Source organism: Coffea eugenioides, chromosome 2 (genome assembly GCF_003713205.1).
Source record: "Coffea eugenioides isolate CCC68of chromosome 2, Ceug_1.0, whole genome shotgun sequence".
NCBI lineage: Eukaryota > Viridiplantae > Streptophyta > Magnoliopsida > Gentianales > Rubiaceae > Coffea > Coffea eugenioides.
Window position 1 is genome coordinate 36,700,716 of NC_040036.1, and position 25,132 is coordinate 36,725,847.

A 25,132-nucleotide genomic window follows, 5' to 3' on the forward strand; every position below is an offset into this window, starting at 1 on the left:
GTGTGCATCAGTGGCATTGGTTGGGATGTTTTGACTAGCATTTGTTATTTCTATTTGGTTGGCTGCCTGATTGGGAACTAAGTGCTTGTCATTGTGTGGTTATTATCAAATTTCTAAACTGCTTTTGCTGGAATTGCCGATTTTGAGTTAAGAAATTAACAGTCCAATTGGAGACATTTATTAAGATTTTGGGATGGGCAAGTTTTGTCAGCTTTTATGCAGAAATTTGGCAGCATTTATGCAGCACACCGGAATTTCTCCTTAATTTCTGCCTAACCCTCCACTATTTTGACGACTCCAGGGAAGTACCGTTGCCCTTCTCCTTCCTTTTGTTGTTAGTTTATCACATTGAGGGCAATGTGTGATTTAGGTGTGGGGGGGAGCAAATGGGGGGTGCTAGCGTTTCTAGTTTTTAGGTGTTATTTATTTATTTATTTATTTTTCTCATATTTTTTTCCTTTCTTTCTTTTTAGTTTGTTATTTGGCCATCTTTCGTGTATTTCCTTTCTTTCTTTTTAGTGATTAGTTCACATGTGCATGCCAAGGTTTGATGTTGGATTGTTGCCCCTATTTCTACTTTTGCCTAGTTTTAATAATAAAAATGTATCGAGTTAATGTGGTTGAATCCAAGAGCATTTCTTTGGTGAATATCAGTGATTATGTAGCTCTTTTAATTTTTGGTTAACTTCTCTAAGCATAGGAAATAATTGTTGGCATTTTCATGTGAATTGGTCCAATGATTAATTTTAGTTCTCCATGTTTGAAAAATGAGGTTAGCTGACGCAAATTTTCTTTTGATTTTTTGTGTTATTTTGAGTTTCTGATGTTATTTAACTGTGAATAAGAGTTGGCTGTACTCCGCTAGTCTTTACTATCGAGTAACCGGGGATCTTCACCAAAAATGTCGATTCTCGCGTAAAAAAGTACTAATTGCTATGAGTACGTGGTTACGTGGCGATAGAAGCTGAGTAATCGGGCTCTTTCATCTGACAAATGTCGGAGTTCGCGTCAAAAGGCTCCAATGGCTAGCGACTAAGTCTTTTATTACTATTGAGAACAGCAAAAAAAAAAAAGAGGGAAAAAATCAAAAAAAAAAGAGAAGAGAAAAGTAGACAAATGTGATAAAAAAAAGTGAAGGTTGTGTTAGTGTATAATAATAGTCAGCTCGCCGATTTATAGATTTAATGTTGAGATTTTGGTTAATAGTTGGACCATTTGCTGATAAATGTTGTGCGTCATTCCATTTTCTTAGATTAGTTAACCTGAAATTGGAGGAGTTTGTGATTTAGAAACTAACCAGAGTGATGTTTCTTGGATCTTGATCACTGATGCTTGATATATATTTTTCTTGATATTTTGGCAATATGGTGGATAGGGCAATAGTCTTTGTCAAATATTGATGTTTGTTTGTTGTTCTCATGCTTGAGGACAAGCATGGTTTAGGTTTGGGGGGAATTGATCGGTTGCAATTTTATCATTTATTTTATTATTAATTTTTCCTATTACCTGATTTGATGTGGATTAATTATTAGATTCTACTCACTTTTCGTAATTTACATTCATTTCAGGAAGTAGAGCAAAAATATCATAATAAATGTCAATTTGACAGTTATCAGGAAAGAGTTCAAGTAGCAAGCATACAGGGTATTTTTGGAAGAGGGGGACACAAGTCCTTTTTGGTAATTTGCGGAAGAAAAGGAACGAAGGACTGGAGTCTTCTTCTCCCTCTAGGGAGAGAGCCGCCGCGCAGCATAGAGAGACTAATTAGATACGAAATGGAATGGCAATTGATGAGCACTAGCTGGACGTTTTAGCCTTTGACTTTTCTTAGTTGTTTAGTTCTTAGTACTTACCTTTTCATTCCGTGGATGGGAGGAACAATTAGGAAAACATTGAATCATCTCCTGCTCCTTTGTTTTTCTTTATCCCTTTGACTAAATTTAATTTGCCCATCTTTCACTTGATGGCCGCGGCTCTTTCGCCAATTTTGTGTGGGCTTTGTTCAGTAAGAATGAACTAATTTCCCTTGTCTAGTCAAGGGACAACGGATGCTTTGGGTCATCTAAAATTGTGAGATCGATTTAATTTTATCTTTTCTTTTTATTTATTGGTATCTGCATATTCTCTGATTACAGTGATTATGATTGTTCAATTAATTGATTGTCTTGGATTCGGATAATTAGTTGATTGGGTAATCTATTGTCAATTAGGGCATTAAATCCGTAATTGTTTAATTGCTCTAAAATAGTGACAACTGGCATGATTAGGTTTGTGTCAAGGGAATACGCGGGCTAACCTAAAATAACCCTGGTAGTGTGTTATTTGGTTAGAATAGGGCTCCTCTAATACATAAGGCAATTGGAGAATTAAATCCTACGGGCGTATCTAGAATTATTCTCCAATTAGGGCAGTGATTAAAGGGCGTACCTTAATCACCAACACAGTAAGGAGGGGTTGACTGTCATCGCTTGTTTGGCAGTTATAACCTATTTATTAGTAAATAATTGGAATTGGCTCTGCATCGATGATCAATTAGGTGAACCATTGCTGAAGTTATTTCTTGGCTAGATCCTTAATTATCACCCATTTGATTTTAGTAATTTGTTATTTAATCTTTAGTAGCTTCTTAGATTTTAGTTGAATTTCTTTAGTTGTCACCTTCTGCACAAAAACACCCCTTTGTCACTGTGAACTTGAAAAGAAATAATTACTCCCAATCCCTGTGGATTCGATCCTGCTTACCGCTATCTACTGAAATTACTTTTAGTTTGAGCAAGTTTTTATTATTGCACAGGCTGACACCCTGTCAAAGGTAGTCCAATGTGTAGAAGCTATTGGGAAGAGGTGGAAACAATCGAGCATATGCTATTCTTCTGCCAAAATGCTGAAACCACCTGGAAACTATCACCAGTGCAATGGGATGGTTTGAAGGATATGAGAAGCAATTTTGTAAGATGGTGGGAAGGAATATTAGGAGCAAAACAAAGGGATCACGGACAGGAGCACATTGCTCTCACCGTAAATATCCTATGGCAAATATGGAAGGCAAGAAACAGGAAAGCTTTTGAGGCAAAAGAGACAGATCCCAGAAAGTCAGTACAGCAAGCTATAGTAGAGTGGGAAGAGCATATAGAAGCTCAAAAAGACACAGATGGAGAGTGCATTCAACAAACAACAAACTCAAGCAGTAGAGGGAAATGGATTCCAGCACCAGGGGGGCTGATACAGATAAACACAGATGCTGCGTTCTCACAAAACATAGGGAGAACAGGCATAGGTGTTGTGGCTAGAAATGCAGAAGGCAAACTGGTCAAAGCCTGGGCACGAGCTGCACACAAGACTAGTGAACCACAAATGGAGGAAGCATCATTAATTAGGATGGGAATGCAAATGGCTCAAGAAGCAAACTGGAGGGCAGTAGAATTCCAATCTGATTGCAAAGAGGTGGTGGATATGATAAACAAGGAAACTGGGCAGCAATCAAGGGTAGATATTATCCTTGAGGACATTGCGAATATGAGATATTTGTTTGCAAAATGTACTTTCTCTTTTGTCCATAGAACTGGAAATTGTTGTGCATGTAGTTTGGCAAAGTTTGTGGTAAAGCTAACTAAAAATGTTGAATGGAAAGAGTACTTTCTCATGTGGCTCCATGAGAGTGCACAAAATGATTACAAAGGAAGCAATTCTGATGTATCCAATCTTGTACTATCAAGTTAATGATATGATGTTTGACAAAAAAAATATTACACCTACTAAGACACCTTCTCACTCTCCTATAAAAAAATGGCAAACTTGGTGATGCATCACACTAAATTCGTGCATTTTTCATTCGAAATTATATGGAATTACAAACTAAGAGCAGTGTTTTCATAACTGGATCGGACTGGCCGGTTCGACCGGTTGGACCCTAAACCGGACATGTCACCGGTCCGATCTAGTGTTAAAGTCGCAAGGTAATGAAAAACTGTTGAAAACCAAGCGAACCCTTCAAACCGTAAACCAGCGATTTTTTAAAATTTTCAAATATTCAGCCAAAATTTTCAAACCAATAATAAGAATGGAGCTCTTGGGATTCGAACTCAGGTCTCTACAATCACATCAAAGGCTTGCTACCGCTGGACTATGTTCACAAGACAAGCTTTTTGTTGTGTACAATGCTATTTATCTTAAGTTAAAAACTAAAATCTAATTAAACAAAAGGAAACCCTAGCACTAAGACACGGACACCAAACAACACTTTTTGCTTTTGTTTCCCTTATCCTTGATTCTCTGTCCCTGCTTCTTCTCTTGTTTTTTTTTTCATTTTTTTCTTTGTAACCTTTCCACCTCCAAATCAAATACCCATGACAAAATATTTCTCAAGCCTTCCCCATTATTATCAAGTTATAATCTTAGTTGATTTATAAGCAAGTTGGAAGCTTCAACTTTCATAAGAGTTTTTTCATTTTGATGAGTTTAATTTTTTTTCCTTTTCAAGATTTTTGTTTTCTATTTCTATTTGCAAATGATTCAATACAAATATTCAAAAAATTTTATCAAAAGAAAATTTTCAACTAGTCCATGACAGAGATGCCGTTTGTCTTGTGATAAGTGTATTATCTACTATTATAATTTTACAATTTTTTGGAGTTTCATGTATAACTTTTAGGAAATTTATTATTATCTCAATTTAAATTTAGTTTTAAATTCAAGTGTAGAGTGAAGACCCATGAAGTACTTAGCATTAAAGTTGCAAAAAAAAACAAACAGAGAACTGATGAACCGACCGGTCGAACCGCGAACCGGCCCTTTCTCGGATTTACTGGCTGGTCCGAGTTTAAAAACATTGACTAAGAGTTTCATTCGAGCATTCATCCGACGTTACCGAGCATTCCCCCCCCCCCCCCCACGGAGCATTTGCCCCGTAACATGGGGCAAACACACAATAGCACTAACGTCTCGTTTAAACGTTTTGGGACATTTGGGGCTCATCCCAAAAATGCCTTTGAAAATAGTGAACATATTAATTGCAGACTTTTCAGCTCCATGACGCTAATTAATCCCTATCTTTTACATAATTTAATTCTAGATATTTTTCAGATTATTTAAATTCCAAAACAATATAAATAAGGTTGGAGGGAGTGTTACACTTGTGTGTAATTTTCAAAGTTACACACACCTAACCTAGCAACCTAACTACTATTGTTTTGGTTATTAATAAGGACTAATTTCATTTTGCACCTCCAAACTTATACCCTATCCTAATTTTGTACCTTAAGCTTTAATTCTAGATCCTTTACACACTAACTTCTCATATTTATTCCATGAAATATTGTACACACATCGTTATACCTCTATCACTCTACTAAGTGATAGCATATTTACCATCATCTTACAATCTCTGTCAGTCTATCAAAAATGTGTAAATTTGCATGATCCTCTATTTTATTTAGTTTTGCTAACATTATTATCGATTGGAATTAGGTGGGATAAATCTGAGATGTTAGAGTGCAAAGTATTCAAACTTAAAATTTAGTAAGCATTGTGAGAATCACTAACAAGTGCAGGGTACAAAGTGAAATTAGTCCTATTAATAATTCCGTTCTTTTAATCTTCCACAAAGTCAACTCTGGAGTCTATAGCTTTCCAATTCCGATACTTATCTGGAAGGATTTTAAGAGTCGTGGAATCTTGTGTAAAGAATTTCCTCCCTTCGTAGTACAGTCTCGTTTCACTACAGCAGAAATGAGACAAGGACCACTGAAATTGGGGATACGTACACACAAACGGGTTGGTCCTCCAGCACAGCTGGCAACCAGCATTGTGGGGACATTCATTTCGTAGTATTATCAAGGTACACAGGAATCAAGTGCAAATATATATCTAATGTTCTAGATGAAATAATGACTTTTAACACCTTCGCGGAATTATGTTCAACTATTCTAAGTGATACTAAAAGCTTCTCAGAATGTGATCTCAAGATTGTATAGATTAGTCAACATATGGAAGTAATTCTTTTGTGCAGATAATGCTGTCACATTACGATGTACAAAGTGATGGTTTTCGGATGGACTCGTAATAGTGAATGGAGGAATTAAAACAAGCTCCACCATTAGCGTAACCATCCAATATTTCCAAGGGCCACTAGGCCTAGAAATCAAAACCTCTTTTCCGGGTTTGCTAGAGTCAATCGAAACTGCTGATTCCACATTGATAAATTACTTGAACCAACATCGGATTTTGGAGGAATTTTCAAGCTAGTATCAGCATTGAGCCATCAGCCATGTTGGTTCTGATCAAGCTTATACTGCTTGTGGTTTCTGCTCTAGTTAGCTTTGCATCTTCCCAGGACCTTAGCATCACCTACAATGGATTCCGTTCTGCAAACTTGAGTCTGGATGGCATAGCTGAAGTCACGCCAAATGGCCTCTTGAAGCTAACCAATGCCACCAGGCAAGAGAAAGGTCATGCCTTCTTTCCTAATCCTGTCAGCTTCAAGAATCCTCCGAATTCTTCTGCTTTCTCCTTTTCCACCACCTTCATCTTTGCTATAGTGTCTGAAGATCCTATTTTGAGCGGCCACGGAATTGCCTTCGTGATTGCACCCACAAAAGGCCTTCCAGGAGCTCTTCCTAGTCAGTATCTCGGCCTCTTCAACGGAACCAACACAGGAAATGACACCAACCATGTTTTTGCAGTGGAACTCGACACGATCCAAAGCAAAGAGTTCAATGATATCAATGATAACCACGTTGGGATAGACATCAACGGACTGAACTCCACACAAGCAAAGCCTGCAGGTTATTATTCCAATGACAACGGTATTTTTCAGAACTTGACTCTTTTTAGTGGTAAAGCAATGCAAGTTTGGGTGGACTATGATGGAACAGCTAAGCATATTAGTGTCACATTAGCTCCAATACGTGCTGGTGAACCAAGCAAACCTCTTTTATCTTTAACCTATGATCTTTCTTCAGTATTACATGAAACCATGTATATTGGATTTTCATCATCTACCGGTTCAGTGCTAACATTCCATTACCTTCTGGGGTGGAGTTTCAAGATGAACGGTGTGGCTCAAGGGCTTGATCTTTCTCAACTTCCTAAGCTCCCACGAGTTGGACCTAAGAAAAAGTCTAAAGCATTAACAATTGGTTTACCTATAATTTTGATTGCTTCCCTGTCAATTGGAATCTCTGGTGTAATCTATCATGTGAGAATAAAGAAGAAGTTTGCAGAAGTGCTTGAGGAGTGGGAGCGTGAGTTTGGTCCTCACAGATTCAAGTACAAAGATTTGTATATCGCTACAAAGGGTTTCAGGGACAAGGGATTACTAGGAAGAGGGGGTTTTGGTAGGGTATATCATGGAGTCCTGCCTAGCTCCAAACTTGAGGTTGCTGTCAAGAGAGTATCTCATGAATCCAGGCAAGGAATGAAACAATTTGTGGCAGAAATTGTCAGCATAGGCCGGTTACGCCATCGAAATTTGGTTCCACTTTTAGGTTACTGCAGGCGAAAAGATGAACTGCTATTGGTTTATGAATACATGCCAAATGGAAGCCTGGACAGGTTTCTATACCAGCAGCCTGAGTACACTCTGAACTGGAACCAAAGATTTCGAGTCATAAGAGGTGTAGCATCTGGATTGTTTTATCTACATGAAGGATGGGAACAAATAGTGATCCATAGAGATGTAAAGGCCAGCAACGTCCTGTTAGACAGTGAATTGAATGGAAGATTAGGAGATTTTGGGCTTGCCAGATTGTATGATCATGGAACAGACCCTCAAACAACTCATGTTGTTGGAACACTTGGATACCTCGCGCCAGAGCATACTAGAACTGGCAAGGCTACAACCAGAACAGATGTCTACGCCTTTGGTGCCTTTTTGCTTGAGGTAGTTTGTGGCAGAAGACCAATAGAGCCGCACTCCCCAACAGAGGATGATATTTTGGTTGATCGGGTGTTTTCTTGCTGGAAGAAAGGGCAAATTCTTGAAGCAGCTGATGCAAACATGGGACTTGATTATGTGAAAGAGGAGGTGGAATTGGTTATGAAGCTCGGATTGTTGTGCTCGCAGTCAGAGCCCACAGCAAGGCCAAGCATGCGTCAAGTTGTTCTATACTTGGACAGCGCCTTGGCACTGCCAGATTTACACTCACTTGGGATTTCTGCCACTGGCCTGTCTTTTGCAAGTCAAGAAGGTTTCAGTGATTTTAACTTATCATACCCATCCTCAATGGACAAGCCATTTTCACACGCTTCCTCCTCTGCTGCAGAATCGCTACTGTCTGGAGGTCGGTGATTGAGGACAAAGCTTTCGGTTAATGACTTTTGGGAGAATTATGCAATTGATGCAATTGCTGATCAATAAGACACTGGCTTTCTGTTTAGTTTGGCATTAGGGAGTAAGCGATGTACATAAAGAACAAAAGCTAGCCATTAATGAGAATTTAGTAGGTTTAAATGAGATTGGTAGATAATATTGAGCAGTAATTGATTCATAACAAAACCTTTATAGCACCATCCTGGGCCTTGCTTGAACTATATCTTCTGGAAAATGATAGTACACGAAAGATATTTTCTGCAAATAAAACCAAATTCTGTATTGAATACTGAAATAATTCCAAATTAACAGAAAGCAGAATAGAGGATTCTGCAGCTGTCATCCACGCCCCCAAATCAATAATGTAGCAGTTTATAACTTTTGGTTTCTAAAGCTTCTAACAGATCTGTTAGGAAATTGATTTAATTTCTTTTAAGCAAGTTTTTTGTTTTGTGTGAAAGTAACTAGTTTTCTAATTGATTTTAGTTACTCGAAATAGTTGTCAAGGAATTTTCTATTTGTATGAGTTTAGGAATAGGAGTTATTTCCTATTCTGAACTAATTCAGGAATTAGCACTGGTTTCCTATTGTTATTTGAGTTTTGGCCAAATAATATTCTCTATAAATAGATGGGTTAGCATACTACATAAGAGACACACAAGGGCACACAAGAGGCGAGCCTTAAACATGGGTGGTGAGAGAGAATTCTTGGAAGATGAGAAATGATATACAAGGGTTGGGATTGGATTCAAATTGTATTTTTGTATAAGGTTTTTCTCTCATAATAAAGAACGGGTTTCTCTCCGTGGACATAGGCTCAATAGTGGAGTCGAACCACATTAAATATTGTGCGTCCCTTATCTTTCATATTTGTGACTTGTTTGTCATTAAATTGTCATGTACTTGATATCTTAATAGTTGTTTATTCCATATTTTGATCGTAACAAGTGGTATCAGAACTTGGTTACGAAATTGGATTGCTCACAAGCACTTGAATTCTAACAAACTGATATCAGAGCGGGGTTCATGGTTGGATCCTAATTACCTATTGAGATCAACTAGATTGGCGGCTATTACCAATTGAACAATTTAATAGGTGGTATTTTTGTTTCAATAGTTTGGGAAGAAACATTGAAGGTGAAGAATAGAAAGTCGAAAAGTATGAAGATACTTGACGTTGAATCTAGACAGGTGATTCAAGGGTCAAGGAAAAGGTGGAGTTCAATCTTAATTTTGGATATGAATCGCTGGAGACGTTCTCACACCTCCAACAGTTGAACTTCATTCTAGTGGCTTTTAGATTTCGATTATGTTCTTTGGGTAGTGTGACACGTGTCCTAAAGAAACAAAATGATCTAATTTTCATGCACCACTGATAGTTATGAGTTTTTTGTTTTAGGTGGAGTTTTGGAAACTACATGTGACGAGACAGTTCTAAGGATGGGAAAAAAAATATGGTGATGTTATCACTTGATTAGGGCTAGAACTCACAAAAGGGGATCCCAATTTACAAGTGGTGGTGAAAAGAAATCCTGCGAAGGAAGATGGTGAATTGAGACATCTTCTCACGAGTCAACTAGAGGTTGGATTCGAGGTAACTACGCATGTTCATTTGTTGATTAAATCAATTTGGTGTCAGGACTGTATTAATTCGAATATATAGTTCGGTACCCTATTATTTGGTAGTTGATTCGGATGTGTAGTTCGGTACTATATTATTTGGTATTTGATGATAAATGGTTATTAAAAGAAATTTTCGCCAATGTGGAGATTTGTTAAAAAATTCATTTAATTTCTTTTAGGCATATTTCTTATTGTGTAGAAATAACTAATTTTCTAATTGGTTATAGTTATTTGGAATAGTTGTCAAGGAATTTCCTTTTTGTATGAGTTTAGGAATAGAAGTTATTTCTCATTCTAAACTAGTTTAGGAATTAACACTGATTTCCTATTATTTTTTGGGTTTTGGCCAAATAATATTCTCTATAAATAGGTGGGTTGACATACTACACAAGAGACACACAAGAACACACAAGAGGCAAACCTTATACATGGGTGGTAAGAGAAAATTCTTAGGAGATGAGAGATGATATGTAAGGACTAGACTTGAATTTAAGTTGTATTCTTATATAGGATTTTTCTCTCATAATAAAGAATGAATTTCTTCCCGTGGACATAGGTTCAATAGTAGAGTCGAATCACATTAAATATTGTGTTTCGCTTATCTTTCATGCTTGTGATTTGTTTATCATTAAATTATTATGTACTTGATATCTCAATAATTATTTGTTCCGCGCTTAAATCCTAACAGGAACTTCCACATACACTATGAAAGTTGAGGAAAAAGTTAAGAAAGATGCTATACAAAAGACAAAAATAGGTTCACTTTCATATTCAAGAAATCTATTAGCAGACGGTAGAAGCTCTTAACCCGGTCCTCCTCTGCCTTCTATTGCAAAGATTAGAAACTTGGAATTAGTAATTGCACAAAATGACCCTCATGAGAGTAATGACCAAACAAGCCACAGTGAAGAAAAAGAGAGACAAAGTCCCTAGAAGACCATTTCCTGGCTGCTTTGGATGGTTCAACCCTCCTCAGCGGGTCAAACTCAACCCCCTTGTTCTTCACCTCCTCAACGCACGTGGCCAACAATTTGCCTTCCTCTTTTTCCCTCTACAGAAGCTTTTCTCCAGATGGACCTGGGGCTGGAATGGTTGCACGGACGACCATTCTGGATGCTTGTGTGCATTTTGTACACGGTGTAATATCATTTGTACATGATATAACACTAAAATAACAGCAAGTAGCACTAGAACAATATTTTGTGGGTCTCACATGTGTTAAAATCTGGACCATAGAAATTTTGTTGGCCAAATCTTGGCCATTAACTGGCAGGTGTCCCTGCCCCTTCTCCTCTCCAGATGGCCCTGGACGTCAGTCTTGTACCTGACAGCCCATATGATCCCGAGAGAGCACAACAGGGAACACAAAGATGGGATCCAAGACCTGTGGCAGAAGGAGGCCCGGCCTGTAGAGGAGGCAGCGCTGAAGAGGAGGATGAGGGCTGTGGAATGGAAGAGGAAGAGGAAGAAGAAACAGTAGAGTTGGGAGATTTCTTTGCGGACGGAGTCGATTTAAGTCTCCTTGAGGGCTATTTTGTTGACGATTAGCTCTTCTTCCTTGAGCCATTGCTTGAGGAGAAGCTTTGTGAGTCGGGGTCTTGGCTATCTGGTGGAGCGGGATGAAGGGGCTTCGACTCCATGATCTGTTCTTCTTTAAATTGTTTTCATTATTTCTGGCCGTTTGTATGTGTCGCTCTATTAATCTAAGGGGCAAACTTGTAAATAATGATGATGGGCAATCCAACTCTAGAATTTTCAATTGGACAGCCGACTTTGGAAAGTCATTCCGAAGGGCAATCCCATGCTATGATTTTGGGCAGATTTGAGATTTTAGCCCATGTCCTATTGTCTTGTCAGGTATTGGTTCTTACAATTTGATTTTGCATATTTCGCCTTTGTAGATTTCATAGATTGCCATGTGATCTCTTAATGTTTTAAAGTATCCACATCACCCCCATGATCTTTTATGTGAACTGAAAACTTGATACAGTAAGGGTCTGTTTGTTTGGGTGTAAAAGGTTTTCCGGAAAACATTTTCCTGATTTTTTATTGTTTGGTTGGGTTTTTGATTTGGGAAAATTTTTTCCTACTGAAAATAAGTTACACTCACCGAAGGAAAATAACTTCCTTATCTCTTATCGTGAAGTTATTTTCCTCGGCCTTCTCTTCACAGCCTCGCAAGGATTTTCGACATCAGGTAAACTACTCCAGCATCTCTCTCTCTCTCTCTCTCATATTTTTTCCTTTCATTCCCGAAGAACCCCCATTCCCGCTTCCTCCGGCGTCAGTCCTCGGTGGCAATCACCTCCTCCGACGACACTATCTCGGCCAATCGGATTTTCGATATCAGCAAACAAATCCAAGGGAAAGACCCACTCTTCTTCGCCGGCGGCATCTCCAACTCTGGCTCATTCCGGCTCTGGCAGCAACATCTCATTCCCGTTGCTACAATAGCATTTCCAACAAGGGTGAAGACTCCTTAAGTATTTCCAGAGGTATGGTGGTCTCTTATTCCCTTTTCCTTTGAAAAATTGTCTAGAATTACTGGTGTAGATTCTTGAAGTTGGATTTGAATGAATTTTTATGGGTTGCTTTTGTTTTAGTTTGTTCTTACCTGATTAGGGTTAAATCTGATTTGATGGATGCTAATGAATTAATTTGGCTGCTGAGTTTTGGGGGTTTTATGATTCTTTGAATCAGAATAGTTGCTTGACCTAATAAAACTATAAAAGGGAAATTTTTCTTTTTCTTTTCCATCTTAATGCTTTGTTTTGCTGTTGGACGTTTGGCCTCAAAGAAAATTGGCAAGAAAAAAGACCTGGTCTTTGTAGGCTCTAATTAATGGATATCAAAGAAGGTTAACTTCTTTGGATGTCTGATTGATCGACTAGTCGCCATTGGCTTTACTTGCAGAATTAAAAAAAAAAAGAAAAGAAAAGGCAAAAGGGGGAATTTCTTTTCATTTTAGGTTTTAATTCAATCCTGTTAGACATTTGAACTAGAAATAGCATTAACGAATGACCACTGGTTAGAAAGCCTCCCAGGCCAGAAACCTTCAGTTCAAGTTTGCTTGGTTGGTTCACAAGATCACTGCATATATGTATCAGCTGTTAATCAACCAAGCTTCAGTTGAGTATAGATTAATTTGATCCGAGCTTCAGGCTAGAAAGCCTAGTTTTCTGACTAGGCAAAATGGAAAACAGGACAAGAAAATTTCAGTTGTAAGAAAATTTGCATATAAATAAGTCATCCGACAATACTTTATGGAAATATCAATCAACAACAATATCAGCAAGCGAATGATACTTTGAAAAAAGTGGATTTGGCTGGGATGATACTTTGAAGATGATAACTGCCAGTCCTAGTGTGTATCATGAAAGATTGGGGTGTCGAATAAAGTATGTAAACTGAATTATGCAACTGCCTTGTCAGACTAATTGTTTCTTGTATGGCCTATGAGTTATAATAGGTTGTGCTTCACGAGTGGACTTGATGTTTCTTTCACATATTAAGATATTTATTTTTCCTGTTGTGTTTCAGCACCATTGAACCTTGGAGGTGATCTAGAAGTGAAAAAAAGTAGGGCTGACTTGCCACTTGCCGTGGCCTTGCGAATTTGTAGGTGCAGGCCAACTGGATTTGTTCAAAGCTTTGTTTTTCTAGCTGATCAGTGCTTGAGTTGATATCTATTCAAGACTATGTTTTTTCTTTTCTTTTGAATCTATATATCTAGAGATTGATTGAAGATCGGGGGATCAACTGTCTTCTTGGCTTGTAATGTGTATATTGCAAATTTGCAATGCTGAGTAGCAGCAGCAGTTGCTACTACACTTGATGATTCATTGCCGTCCAATTCCCCACCAACTACACCAAAATATATATATATGTGTATATATATACTCTTAGCATATAAATATAAATTTGGATGCAGGGAACTCGACTTCTTGTTTTGTTGTTCGTTCCCATTTTGTCACCAGAAGTTGCCATTTGTCCAACTAAAGCAAGATTTTTTTTGCTTCAATGCAAAGAATTATACTTGAAACATTTGTGTCTTGATAACCAAAAATGAAATGTTCATCGCATTTCACTTTTTTATAATGACACTCTTACTATCATTTTTAATGTAAAGTCTAACAAATGATAACTATATAATAAAAATAAGAATGAGATATGAAAAATCAAAATATTTTCATTAACAAACCAAACACCGGAAAATTAGGAAAAAAGGAATTTGGAAAATTTTTTCACTTAATAACCAAACATTGGAAAATTATGGGGAAGGAAGTGATTTTCCAGGAAAATGACTTCGATGGAAAATATTTTCATAGGGAAAATATTTTCAGTCCAACCAAACGGACCCTAAATAACCTCTATAACATTGCTAGTTGAAATACTAATATTGCCTAAGTACGAGATTGAATAACGGCATGACCACCTCTAATCTCTTTATACTTTGTTCTTATGCATTTTACAATCATCAAAGTTCGAGAAATTTACTCTCCTGGCATTCATTTCATTAGTTAATTGAATCATTTATGGTTTTTCTTTGTCTCTCGTGAACCAGGCAACTGAGTATTGATTATTGACCAAGCGAATTCCTCACAGCTAAGTCTGGAATGATGTCAATTACAAAAAGAATACATGTTTTAATAGTTGGTGTTTAAGTAATTCATCACTGTCAATTGTCAAACACGATTTTAAGTTGCATCTATTACCATTAGCAACTGCAGATTTAGTTCTGCTTAACATGTCATTACTTAGGCAGCTGCGTACCTTTTTGTAAGACTAACACAAACTAATAAACACATTGCTGCAGAATCTGACTTCAAGCAAGTGAAGCCCTATGCGGACAAGTGTGACTGCTGAGTTTTTGTTCATTTGTAAATGACTTCTAACAAGAAAACTTAACAATGCTTGCTTAAAATTTACGATCAGGTTTGAGGCATTTATGAACACCACATGATACAGTAAATGCAGAAGGGACAAACTGCTCCATACAACTGTTGTTCACTCCAGAAGGAGTACATGAGATCTATCTCGATTTTGGAAGAGAAGTCAAATTTGAACATCTTAATTTTTGTATCCTTACAAGCTATGGACACAAACAGCTGCAAATTACTTACTACAATTTGTACAAAATCAAGTGAGCACCATACTGCTGTTGAATAGTTATGACTTCACGCGGTGCATGAGCATAAGATGGGGAGAGTTCAAAGGAGAAACGCTGGAGAACCATAGCTACTGCCAGTTTTGCCTCCACCATGGTAAAGTTTTGGCCAATGCATATGCGAGGTCCCCAACCAAATGGGAAGAACGCAACTTGCCCCTTCGTTGCATTTGAGACTCCATCAGCAAACCTCTCTGGCTTAAACTCCTCCACATCATTGCCCCATATTTCAGGGTCATGGTGCAACAAAATTGTTGGTAATGATAACAGCACTTGAGCTGGTAGATTTAAATTTCCCAACTGAATTTCTACAGCAGCTCTTCGAGCAATGGTAGCTGCTGGCGGATATAGTCTGAGAACTTCGTGTATTATCATGGTGACCTATTACAGATGATAAACCACTCAGATTCCCCACTAAAACTCTCCATAGCACCATTTTAAGAGTATCTGTTCTTGAGACCGCACTGGACAAGATTATTGCATAGAGTTTTGTTCTAATATTGAAGATTGAAAGCAAATAAAGATTAGTCAAAAGTAAATTAAGATCTATTTAGCAAAGCTACATTATATACATCCAAGTATTTTTTTCCTAAGCAAGAAACTATAGAGTGTACGTATTCAAGAGTTTGAGGAGATTTTACATCTATGATACGATGTGTATGAGATAAAAAAGTGATTTAGAAATGTGTTCACAGAAAATATAAAAATTTTTAAGGAAAAGTTTCAAAAAATGTTGTTGGCTTAGATGTCTCGTGCCAAATGGCAGATCATACATTTCTTCTTTGCAAGGAATAAATAGGTAGAAATTTAAAAAAAAAAAAAGAAAAAAACTTATCTGGTGATTAACCAAAATTTTGTTGTCAAATACCACAGAAATAAAAGAAAAACATTGAAATCTAAAGAGAATTACTTATTTGTAATTGAGGATCATCCCATATGTTATCATCTTTCTCAGGTACCAACCCTTTGGCTCTGGTCCAATTCCTAACCTACAAGGCTTCCATTAAAGATATTTAATCGACAGAAACAATAAGTATTAATCCCACGGACGTTTTATAGTAAGCTGAATATTCAGTATTCACATTCTGCTGGATTTGCTGAACTATGCAAATATTCACAGAGCAACCGTAAAAGCATTAGAATATCACAATGATACGACGATATATGTAAATTGTAAATAGTACTTACCAATTTTAGGTGATTTAACCCTTCAAAATCAGGCTTGTTAGTCCCAAAGTGTTGCAAAACTTCTTCTCTAGCCCGCGCTTGCCAGTTTGGATACCTACTCAATAAGATCATTGTCCATACAAGCAGCACTGAGGTGGTCTCCTGCCCCGCAAAATAGAACAGCTTGCATTCATCAATAACTTCTTTAATAGTCATGCCAAAATCCTTGTTGCCGTGATTATCAATTTCTTTAGAATTGGATTCGAGTAATATACCCAATAAGTCATCAGCACAAGCTTCCCCTTCTTTCATTGCCTTCAATCTTGCATTTATAATTTCTCTAATAGATTCTTGAACATCTTTGGCAATTTGTTTCATTCTTCTATTTCTTTTTGTTGGCAAAAACCTGAAAAGAATATAGTTTCACAAACAAGCAACAAAAGATTATATATCGAACTTCATTTACTGGGTAAAGGGATCTTTTCCAAGCAATAGCATTGAGTTTAGAAGTCAAAAGCTTCTTTAGAACAGAGAAGGCAGTGAGTTAACAAAATTTACCTCCATCCTGGAATGTATATTGATTCTCTAGCCTCTAGGAAATGTTCAGACTGTTCTCTTTGAAGTTCAAATATCCTTTTTCCTTCTTTATATTTACTTCCAAATGCCGTCCGTGAAATTGCATCAGAAGTCAGAGCTTGAAGATCCGGCCAAACATCCAACTCACAGGAGCCATCGGTTGAAACAATCTCCTCCCATTTACTCAACATCTCACTAGCGCTTGCATAAAATGATGGGACCATATGCTACAGGCAATAACACGGGAAAGCGAAAAAGAGGTCATGTACAATGCTATTCCTCCAGTAAGAATTCTCAGTTCATTTTGTCAACTAGGTATCATATTTGTTTTTGCTTTTCCTGTAATCAGATACTTTACCACTTCATCACAGGGAAATCATTCGTTCCAATGAACTAATCAAAGTTTCCAAGGTTTCTGGTATGACAACCTTACCTTGTAGATCTTATAAAAGATGAAGAGTTAATTCATTAAATACCCAGATAAAATGAGAGAGAACCTTCAATTTCTCCACATTGAAAGCGGGATTGATGAGTTTTCTGTGTTTAGCCCATTTATCTCCATCATAGCTCACCAGCCCTTGTGTCAGCAATTTGGTAAGTGGATTAGCACGAGGCTTTTGAAAGATGTAAATCTTTGTTGTGATCTCCCTTATGTGTTCAGGGTTCATGATCATCACTATCGGTTTTGGTCCAAGCCACATGTATGAATTCTTACCTGAGAGTCATTCACCACTTGTTTGAACTCAAGATTGAACAAACATCTTAAATCAATCAAGGGTACTTAGTACCACTATCTTTATCCGTTTCTTTTATCATTTGACAAGATGGATATATTGAAACCAAGATACTGGAGGGTACTTGACCTTATGAACTCCTGCCAGTGCCTGAAAATCAGACAGTAATGTATACAACAAGCACGATTGAAAGAATTGCATTACTAACAATTCACAGTAGATGAATTGGACTCCTTGGATGAATTATGATCGTAAAATTTAATTCTGATCATCTTAACCAATCACTCAAGAGGATATAAAGGCCTCATTTATTTTTGAATACTCAGTATTGCTATCTATTTGATTCACCATGTTTGAGGTTTACATTAATCATGAGAAGATTGAGGCTTCCTGTAGCGCTACAGTATCATTGAGTTTAAACTCTTGAGACTGGAAAGTTGACAAGCAACCTAATTTAGAATAATTTGTCCAGATTAGCACATCCACCCATTTGTATTCATATGCCAAGATTCAACTCTCGTTGCTCCAATTTGCATTTACTCTGCAATCTCCTTCATGTACTCAAAACAGGGGGAAAAGAAAATTTCTTGCTAGAAACAGCTGTCTCATTTACTGAATAGTGAAAACAGATTAGTATCCACTAGTCCAAAAAAGTTTCCTCCAACCTCAACTATGAACTGGTACTCGTAACTAATAAGAGTTTCTCGTGAACTTAAAGAAAAATAAAACTAAGACAGCCTTTTTTTTGGATTGTTTGTAGTTTTTACTAATCCAATACTTCATTGTCAGATTATCTCGACCATTTGAGTTAGGATTTGGAGTTAGAAGTTATATCTTGGAATCTGGATTTAGTTTGTATGTTTCTTATGAAACTTAAAATTAACTACCTGTATGCAATGAAAATATTGGTACTTTTAAGATGTACAATGGCCTTAAAAACTATGTGACCAAATCTAGTTTTAATTTGGCATGGTACAAGTCTATAAGTGAAAGGAAAATTACGTGTTAATACTATTAAATAATTCTTCTAAATCATTAAGTTGATAGAATAATGTAAAGGATGGGGCTAAATCTACACTCCCTCAGTTTAAATCCACACCTCTAGCATTATGATGATAATAAAGCCCATAGGAGTTTGATAGAAACTTTTTCCAATAGCAAAACTTGTCTTTCATGCAACAAAAGATGCTTAAAAAATCAATTATAAATTTTAATTAATTGAAATTGTTTGATACCATCATCCTAATCATCGATCCGTTAGTGTTTTTTAAAATTATACTTTAATTAACATTAAAGTGCAATGTGACAAAAAGATAAAAATATTTTATTCACACAATTAAAAAAAATCTCTTATCTCCTCTTACATGATAAAAAGATATAAAACATTCTCTCCACCAAATAAGAGGAAAAATAAATAAATGTCATCAAAGTGAATGAAAAAAGGTCAGAAATTTTAAGATCATTCATAATGATGTAAATTTTAAATCCAAAATTGGTGCCATCTATTTTCACAAAAAAAAAAACTAATTTTTTTTATTGAAAAATTTTCTACCAAAGCCCCATAAATATTAGGGATTTTTCAGTCAACTGATTATAAAGATGTGAATTTAGATTGTGAACGTGTAGATTTAGCTAGCTTGTAATTAAAAGACACAAATGTAGATATCCAATAGCGGCAATTCTATTCATTGTCTCATTTTCTCTCTAAACAAATTAACCATATTCAGAAATGTTATGTATTCTCAAAAGTCGAGTTTGGCATGTAAACCATTTCTTCTTTTGCCAGCGTAGGAATAAAATTGTTAAGTTTGTAACTTGCAGTTACCAATTGGCTGAACAGGGTTGCTTTGTGGATCTCTCTTAAATTGTCCTTTGGGCCGTTTTTTGGTGTCTCCCTGAATATTAATCTAACTGTGTGTGTGTGTTCTTACCATTTTCGGTAGAAAAAAAAAAAAAACTTTCAAAATCAAGTTTGGCCATGTGGCCAGAACTTTGGGCCACTAGTTAGCATGATAACCCGAACTGGACCAGACTGGACCTTGGACCTATGTCTACACCGGGTCTGGCTTTCAAGTTTCCAAGGTTAGCCCATATTTAAATACTTGTTTTGTTTGTTGCTGTCAAAATCAAGAATGGCCATATGGCTAGAATTTTGGGTCACTGGTTTGCATGGTGACCGGGACTGGACTGGACCTTGGACCTAGGTTTTCAGCGGGTCTGGACTTGAAGTTTCCAAGGCTAGCCCATATTTAAATGGTCGTGGCTTGACATTTTGGCCGGGGTCTCGCTTTAGTTGGAACTAGGCAAGTCAGCCGCATCCATTACCTCTCAAGCTGGAGTGTTCAGTTGTGTCCCGTTATGTGATTGTTATAACATTTAGGGTCTGTTTGGTTGGAAGTAAAATATTTTCCTTGGGAAAATTTTTTTCGTGGAAGTAATTTTCCATGAAAATCATTTCCCTTTCATCATTTTCAGGTGTTTGGTCAACTTATTGAAAATATTTTCTTACTTCATTTTTCTGGTGTTTGTTTAACTTTTGAAATATTTTCACTTTTATCTCTATCTTTACTTTCTACACATTATAACTACATACTTCTTCCCATGCAAAATAAAAAAATTTATTTCATTGTTTAACTTTAAAAAATCTTGGAGAAATGTATATATGAATAAAAAATATATCCTTAAGCAATAAACAAATTGCTGGCCATTTAGTGTCAAATATCAATTACATGCAATGCTTATTGTGACATATATCTTGCACTCTTACTGCTGATAGTTTCTCTAGAAAAAAATGTCCCTATTATACATAATTAATTACTAGCATAGGATGAGTAGGATGAGGTTTTTTTTTTATTTTGAATATACTAGGGGGAGGGTTGGGTTGGGTTGGGTGGTACGGGGGAGGGAGTGTAAGGAAGAGGTTTTGGGTTCGAGTCCTCCTGTTTACACTAAAAAAAAATTTGGAAGGGAAGTTGTTTTTCATAAGATGAGTGAAAATATTTTACATAGGAAAATGTTTTCAGTAACTTTTGTGCAACCAAACACGGGAAATTAGGAAAATATTTTCCTGGAAAACATTTTCACCCGAAACAAACGGACCCTTAGTGCAAATTGATACAATTTTGATGTAGATATGAAATTTTCAATTCATACAATTAAATTAAAATAACAACTATGATAACATCAAAATTGTATGAGTTTGTGCTAAAAGTTACTATGAGAATTATAAGAACCGACTGAATTGGATAAAACTCAATTTGAAAGGCCTTGATCTAAGTTCGCCAAGTATTTGATGCTATAGGATTTTGCCACGTGTGGTTTTGCAAAAATAATTTCTACACTTACACTGATTTAAAGCAAATTTTATTGTTGAACAAATTGTGTTTCAATTTGAACACACAGACTGCAACTCTAGTCTACTACATTGATGACTAAGGAGGGATTTATTGAGGCAATATATATTTGACTAGTCTCGCATGGTTTTATTTATTTTTTACTGAAAAAAAAAGGTTATACTCAAACATTTTGATCTGTTATGAATTCAGAGTCCTTTTATGATTGATCCAAATAATGTTGGCAAACGACTTGTATGAAGTTTTTCTGACTACCTATTCAAATTACATGCAATAACATTTGGTCGCTTTTACATAAGTTGGTCTATGCAAAAAAAAAAAAAAATGATTAAAAAAAAATCATCCGTAAAATCTCTTTACCTCTATTTCTTATGTCCTTCCAGGCTAAACAGGATTTTGAGAATCATCATAGATTCATAATCTCCTTTTACGTATAACCATTGAAATTTCAAAGTCTTAGGTAAAATTGACCGAAGAATGCACAAACAGAAAGATCGATAACTATACGTCCTACAAAGGTTAGAATTCGTAGTTTGAAAAATCAAATTTTCCAATGGAAGTCACTTATGCATCTACGGGGAAGACTGCGATGCAAGTGTACGCGGAGTAATCAAAGAAGGTTGGAGATCTAGATACTACTCAGTGATATGCTGCGAAATTTTCATTCGCCTACGAGTCTTTGACGGGTGAATGTAGAAATTTTGAGGTCGCATTTATGTGGAACATACGGGATTGACTATCCTTTTCATCAAAACACGAAAGGAAGAAAAACAAAAAAGAAGGTGAAAAGAACAGTAGCCTCTTATTCTTGTTATTATAGACTAGTCAAGAACTGATTTGGCGCCAAGATAAATTCTATAGCATACAGAAGAAAACAAGCCTAATTTCACAATGTTACTCAAAACAACTTTAGTACTGGTGGTGGCGTGTATACTGGCTGGATGCGCAGCCTTGAACGATCCCGGATTCAGCTATAACGGGTTCCAATCAGCGAACCTGATTGTTGATGGAGCAGCAAGAATCAGAAGAAATGGCATCCTTGAGCTGACCAACACATCTGACTCCAGAAAAGGGGGCATGGGGCATGCCTTTTTTCCCAATCCCATCAATTTCAAAAACACCTCGAACAGTTCAGTTTTCTCCTTTTCCACCTACTTCGTCTTCGCTATGGTGCCAGAATTTCCAACCCTGGCAGGTGGTCACGGGATTGTTTTCGTGATTGCACCAACAAGAGGTCTTCCAGGGGCTCAATCGAAGGGGTTCTTGGGCCTGTTCAATGAGAGCAACAATGGCAATGCCACTAATCACGTTTTCGGGGTGGAGCTGGACACTGACGAGACCAATGACTTCGGTGATATCAATGACAATCATGTTGGTATAGATATTAACAGTTTAAGGTCTAAAGCAGCAAAGCCAGCAGGATACCAGGCTAGTAATGGTTCAGATTTAGATATAAGTCTTACTAGTGGCCAGCCAATTCAAATTTGGGTGGAATATAATGGGTTGGATAAGCAAATAGATGTTACATTAGCTCCGTTGTCACAAGGTAAGCCAAATGCTTCTCTCTTGACTCTGTCCTACGATCTTTCACCAATATTGAAGAGGAAAATGTATGTTGGATTCTCATCATCCACGGGTTCACGACCAACATCCCATTATATCCTGGGATGGAGCTTCCAGATAAATGGGATTGCACAAAGGCTCGATCTCAGTAGGCTTCCAAAGCTTCCTCGAGTTGGAAAAAAGGAGGCGTCTCAACTTTTGACAATCGGCTTGCCCCTGATTTGCGTAATTTCAACATCAATTGCGATCTCAGGAGTAGTTTACTATGTAAGGAGGAAGAGGAAGTTTGCAGAAGTGGTGGAAGAATGGGAACTTGCTTACGGACCACACAGGTTCAAGTACAAAGATTTATACATTGCCACCAAAGGGTTTAAAGATAAAGATTTACTAGGTGCAGGAGGGTTTGGAAAGGTCTACAGAGGAGTTCTGCCAACAAACAACATTGAGGTTGCCGTCAAGAAGGTATCTCATGAATCAAGACAGGGAATAAGAGAATTTGTGGCTGAAATAGTTAGTATTGGCCGTCTGCGCCATCGAAATCTGGTGCCACTCTTGGGTTATTGTCGGCGCAAGAGCGAGTTGCTTTTGGTCTATGAATTCATGTCCAATGGGAGTCTGGACAGGTTCTTATACAACCAGAAGGATTACACCCTCAATTGGAATGAAAGATTTCGAGTTATTAAAGGTGTAGCATCTGGATTGCTTTATCTACATGAGGAATGGGAGCAAGTAGTTATTCACAGGGATGTAAAAGCTAGCAATGTATTATTAGACAGTGAATTGAATGGAAGGTTAGGAGATTTCGGGCTTGCAAGGTTATATGATCATGGAACTGCCCCACAAACTACCCATGTAGTGGGAACTCTTGGTTACCTTGCCCCTGAGCTTAATAGAAGGGGAAAGGCCACAACAGGCACGGATGTTTATGCATTCGGGGCCTTTATGCTTGAGGTTGCCTGCGGGAGGAGGCCAATCGAGCCAGCAGCGCCCACGGAGGATGTGGTTTTGGTTGATCGCGTGTATTCATGCTGGAATAGAGGTGAAATTCTTGAGGCGGTTGATCCAAAATTGGGAGCTGATTATGTGATTGAGGAGGCGGAATTGGTGTTGAAGCTAGGTCTGTTATGCTCGCATTCTGAGCCCACTGCTCGGCCAAGCATGCGGCAAGTTCTGCTCTACTTGGAATGCTCTGCGGAACTACCTGAATTGCCATCTCTTGGTATTACTGCAAATGGCTTGGCATCTGCAGGTTATGATGGCTCTAATGATTTTATTAGCTCCTATCCATCTTCTGCGGAGAAGCCATGTTCTAAATCTTCTTCTTTCATTGCTGATTCTGTTCTTTCTGGTGGCCGTTGATCGATTAATATGCTTCTTATAATTCTGTTTGGTTAGAAAGTGTAGAATGACAATTGAGTAAGTTTGTAAGCGATTGTGCTTTTGTCCAATTCTGTGCAGTTATCTATCTATCTATTTATTACTATACAATGTAATCGTGTTCTTCCGTTCTTTTGTAACACCTAATATATCCTTAATGAAATTATTACACGTCTAAAACATCTTTAACTTCTTTTACTACTAATAACTTGTCGTACTCATTTAATTACAGGGAACTACTTCCGTCAATTAGAGTCATATTTCTTCTTAATGAATCCGTACACCTAAATCCCATTTCCATACTCCTAAAATTTGCTAAGTCCAAGTTTTGTTTAAGGGAATCACTTATGACTACTTTCAAAAGTCTATTACGTGCAGAGAAGACAACTTTCAGAAGTCCATTACGTGTAGAGAAGACAACTTTCAAAAGTCTATCGCGTGCAGAGAAGACAACTTTTGAGGAGAGTAAATTGTTGAGTCCAAATTTTAGTTCAAGGGAATCAGTTATGACTACTTTTAGAAGTCTATTACGTGCAGGGGAGAGCAAAACAATCTCAGTTGCCAAGTCTTAATCAAATTTAACCACTTGATTAGCAATCACATACGTACATACAAAGCTAAACATTTGTTACACGTTCCCTCTCCTAAATGATCCTAATTATCATTTATTGGAATAAGTAACATGATGAGGCAGAGAAACATGATAAATTTTCACGTAAATTCTTAGCAGCTTATGTTATGATTTATTGACTTTCAGATAAATAATAGCAAAAGCAACGGCTTTATAACTTTAGTTTAAGAACTCTTTTTGATGTAAAGTACTTCTTTACTCTTTATGTTATTTTTCAATTTTCGCTGGTGGATGCTAGCTATTGAGGATCTAAAAGACAAGTATTAAATAGGAGTATGTATCAATTGGAATTCAAATCACATAGAGGGAGAGCATTCACGAGATTAAAGAAGAAAAAGATGAAGTAGAAGGATATCACTCTTCCATCTTTCTTATACCATATAGGTTTTTCTTCCAAACTTGATTTTTATATGCTTTTAGTAATATAACATATTATTGTGTTTTATCTACATTGGAACTTCTAAACTTTAATGTAGCGATTTTGCAAATAATCAAGTAGTGGCAATCAAAATTCACGAATTAAAAGATTGCTTATTACAACATCACGCCAACCATGAATTGATAATTGAGGAGTCATGTCAATTGTAGATTAATGGTGCATACAAGAATGTTTTGGAATAGCTTGGTATACAT

At 37.0% G+C, this 25,132-nt stretch overlaps 4 protein-coding genes and 1 pseudogene across 4 annotated transcripts; 3 read left to right on the forward strand and 2 right to left on the reverse strand.

Annotated features, from left to right (window-relative positions):
* The first annotated feature begins 2,820 nt into the window (after positions 1-2,820).
* Positions 2,821-3,720, forward strand: LOC113759629. The gene has a single exon (XM_027302211.1). It carries the CDS (start codon positions 2,821-2,823, stop codon positions 3,718-3,720), a length of 900 nt encoding a protein of 299 aa, XP_027158012.1.
* Positions 3,721-6,212: 2,492 nt separating this feature from the next.
* On the forward strand, positions 6,213-8,375 carry LOC113762900 (L-type lectin-domain containing receptor kinase IV.1-like). The gene has a single exon (XM_027306530.1). The coding sequence runs from the start codon at positions 6,266-6,268 to the stop codon at positions 8,285-8,287; it is 2,022 nt and encodes a 673-aa protein (XP_027162331.1). The 5' UTR covers positions 6,213-6,265; the 3' UTR covers positions 8,288-8,375.
* Positions 8,376-10,783: 2,408 nt separating this feature from the next.
* On the reverse strand, positions 10,784-11,571 carry LOC113759630 (annotated as a pseudogene).
* A 3,324-nt stretch (positions 11,572-14,895) lies between these two features.
* LOC113763383 (cytochrome P450 CYP72A219-like) lies at positions 14,896-17,548 on the reverse strand. The gene is made up of 4 exons (XM_027307164.1): positions 17,339-17,548; positions 16,824-17,068; positions 16,287-16,671; positions 14,896-15,479 (listed from the first exon to the last, which is right to left on the reverse strand). Exons 1-4 carry the CDS (start codon positions 17,540-17,542, stop codon positions 15,054-15,056), a joined length of 1,260 nt encoding a protein of 419 aa, XP_027162965.1. The 5' UTR covers positions 17,543-17,548; the 3' UTR covers positions 14,896-15,053.
* A 4,271-nt stretch (positions 17,549-21,819) lies between these two features.
* Positions 21,820-23,850, forward strand: LOC113759631 (L-type lectin-domain containing receptor kinase IV.1-like). The gene has a single exon (XM_027302212.1). The coding sequence runs from the start codon at positions 21,820-21,822 to the stop codon at positions 23,848-23,850; it is 2,031 nt and encodes a 676-aa protein (XP_027158013.1).
* The last annotated feature ends 1,282 nt before the right edge of the window (positions 23,851-25,132 follow it).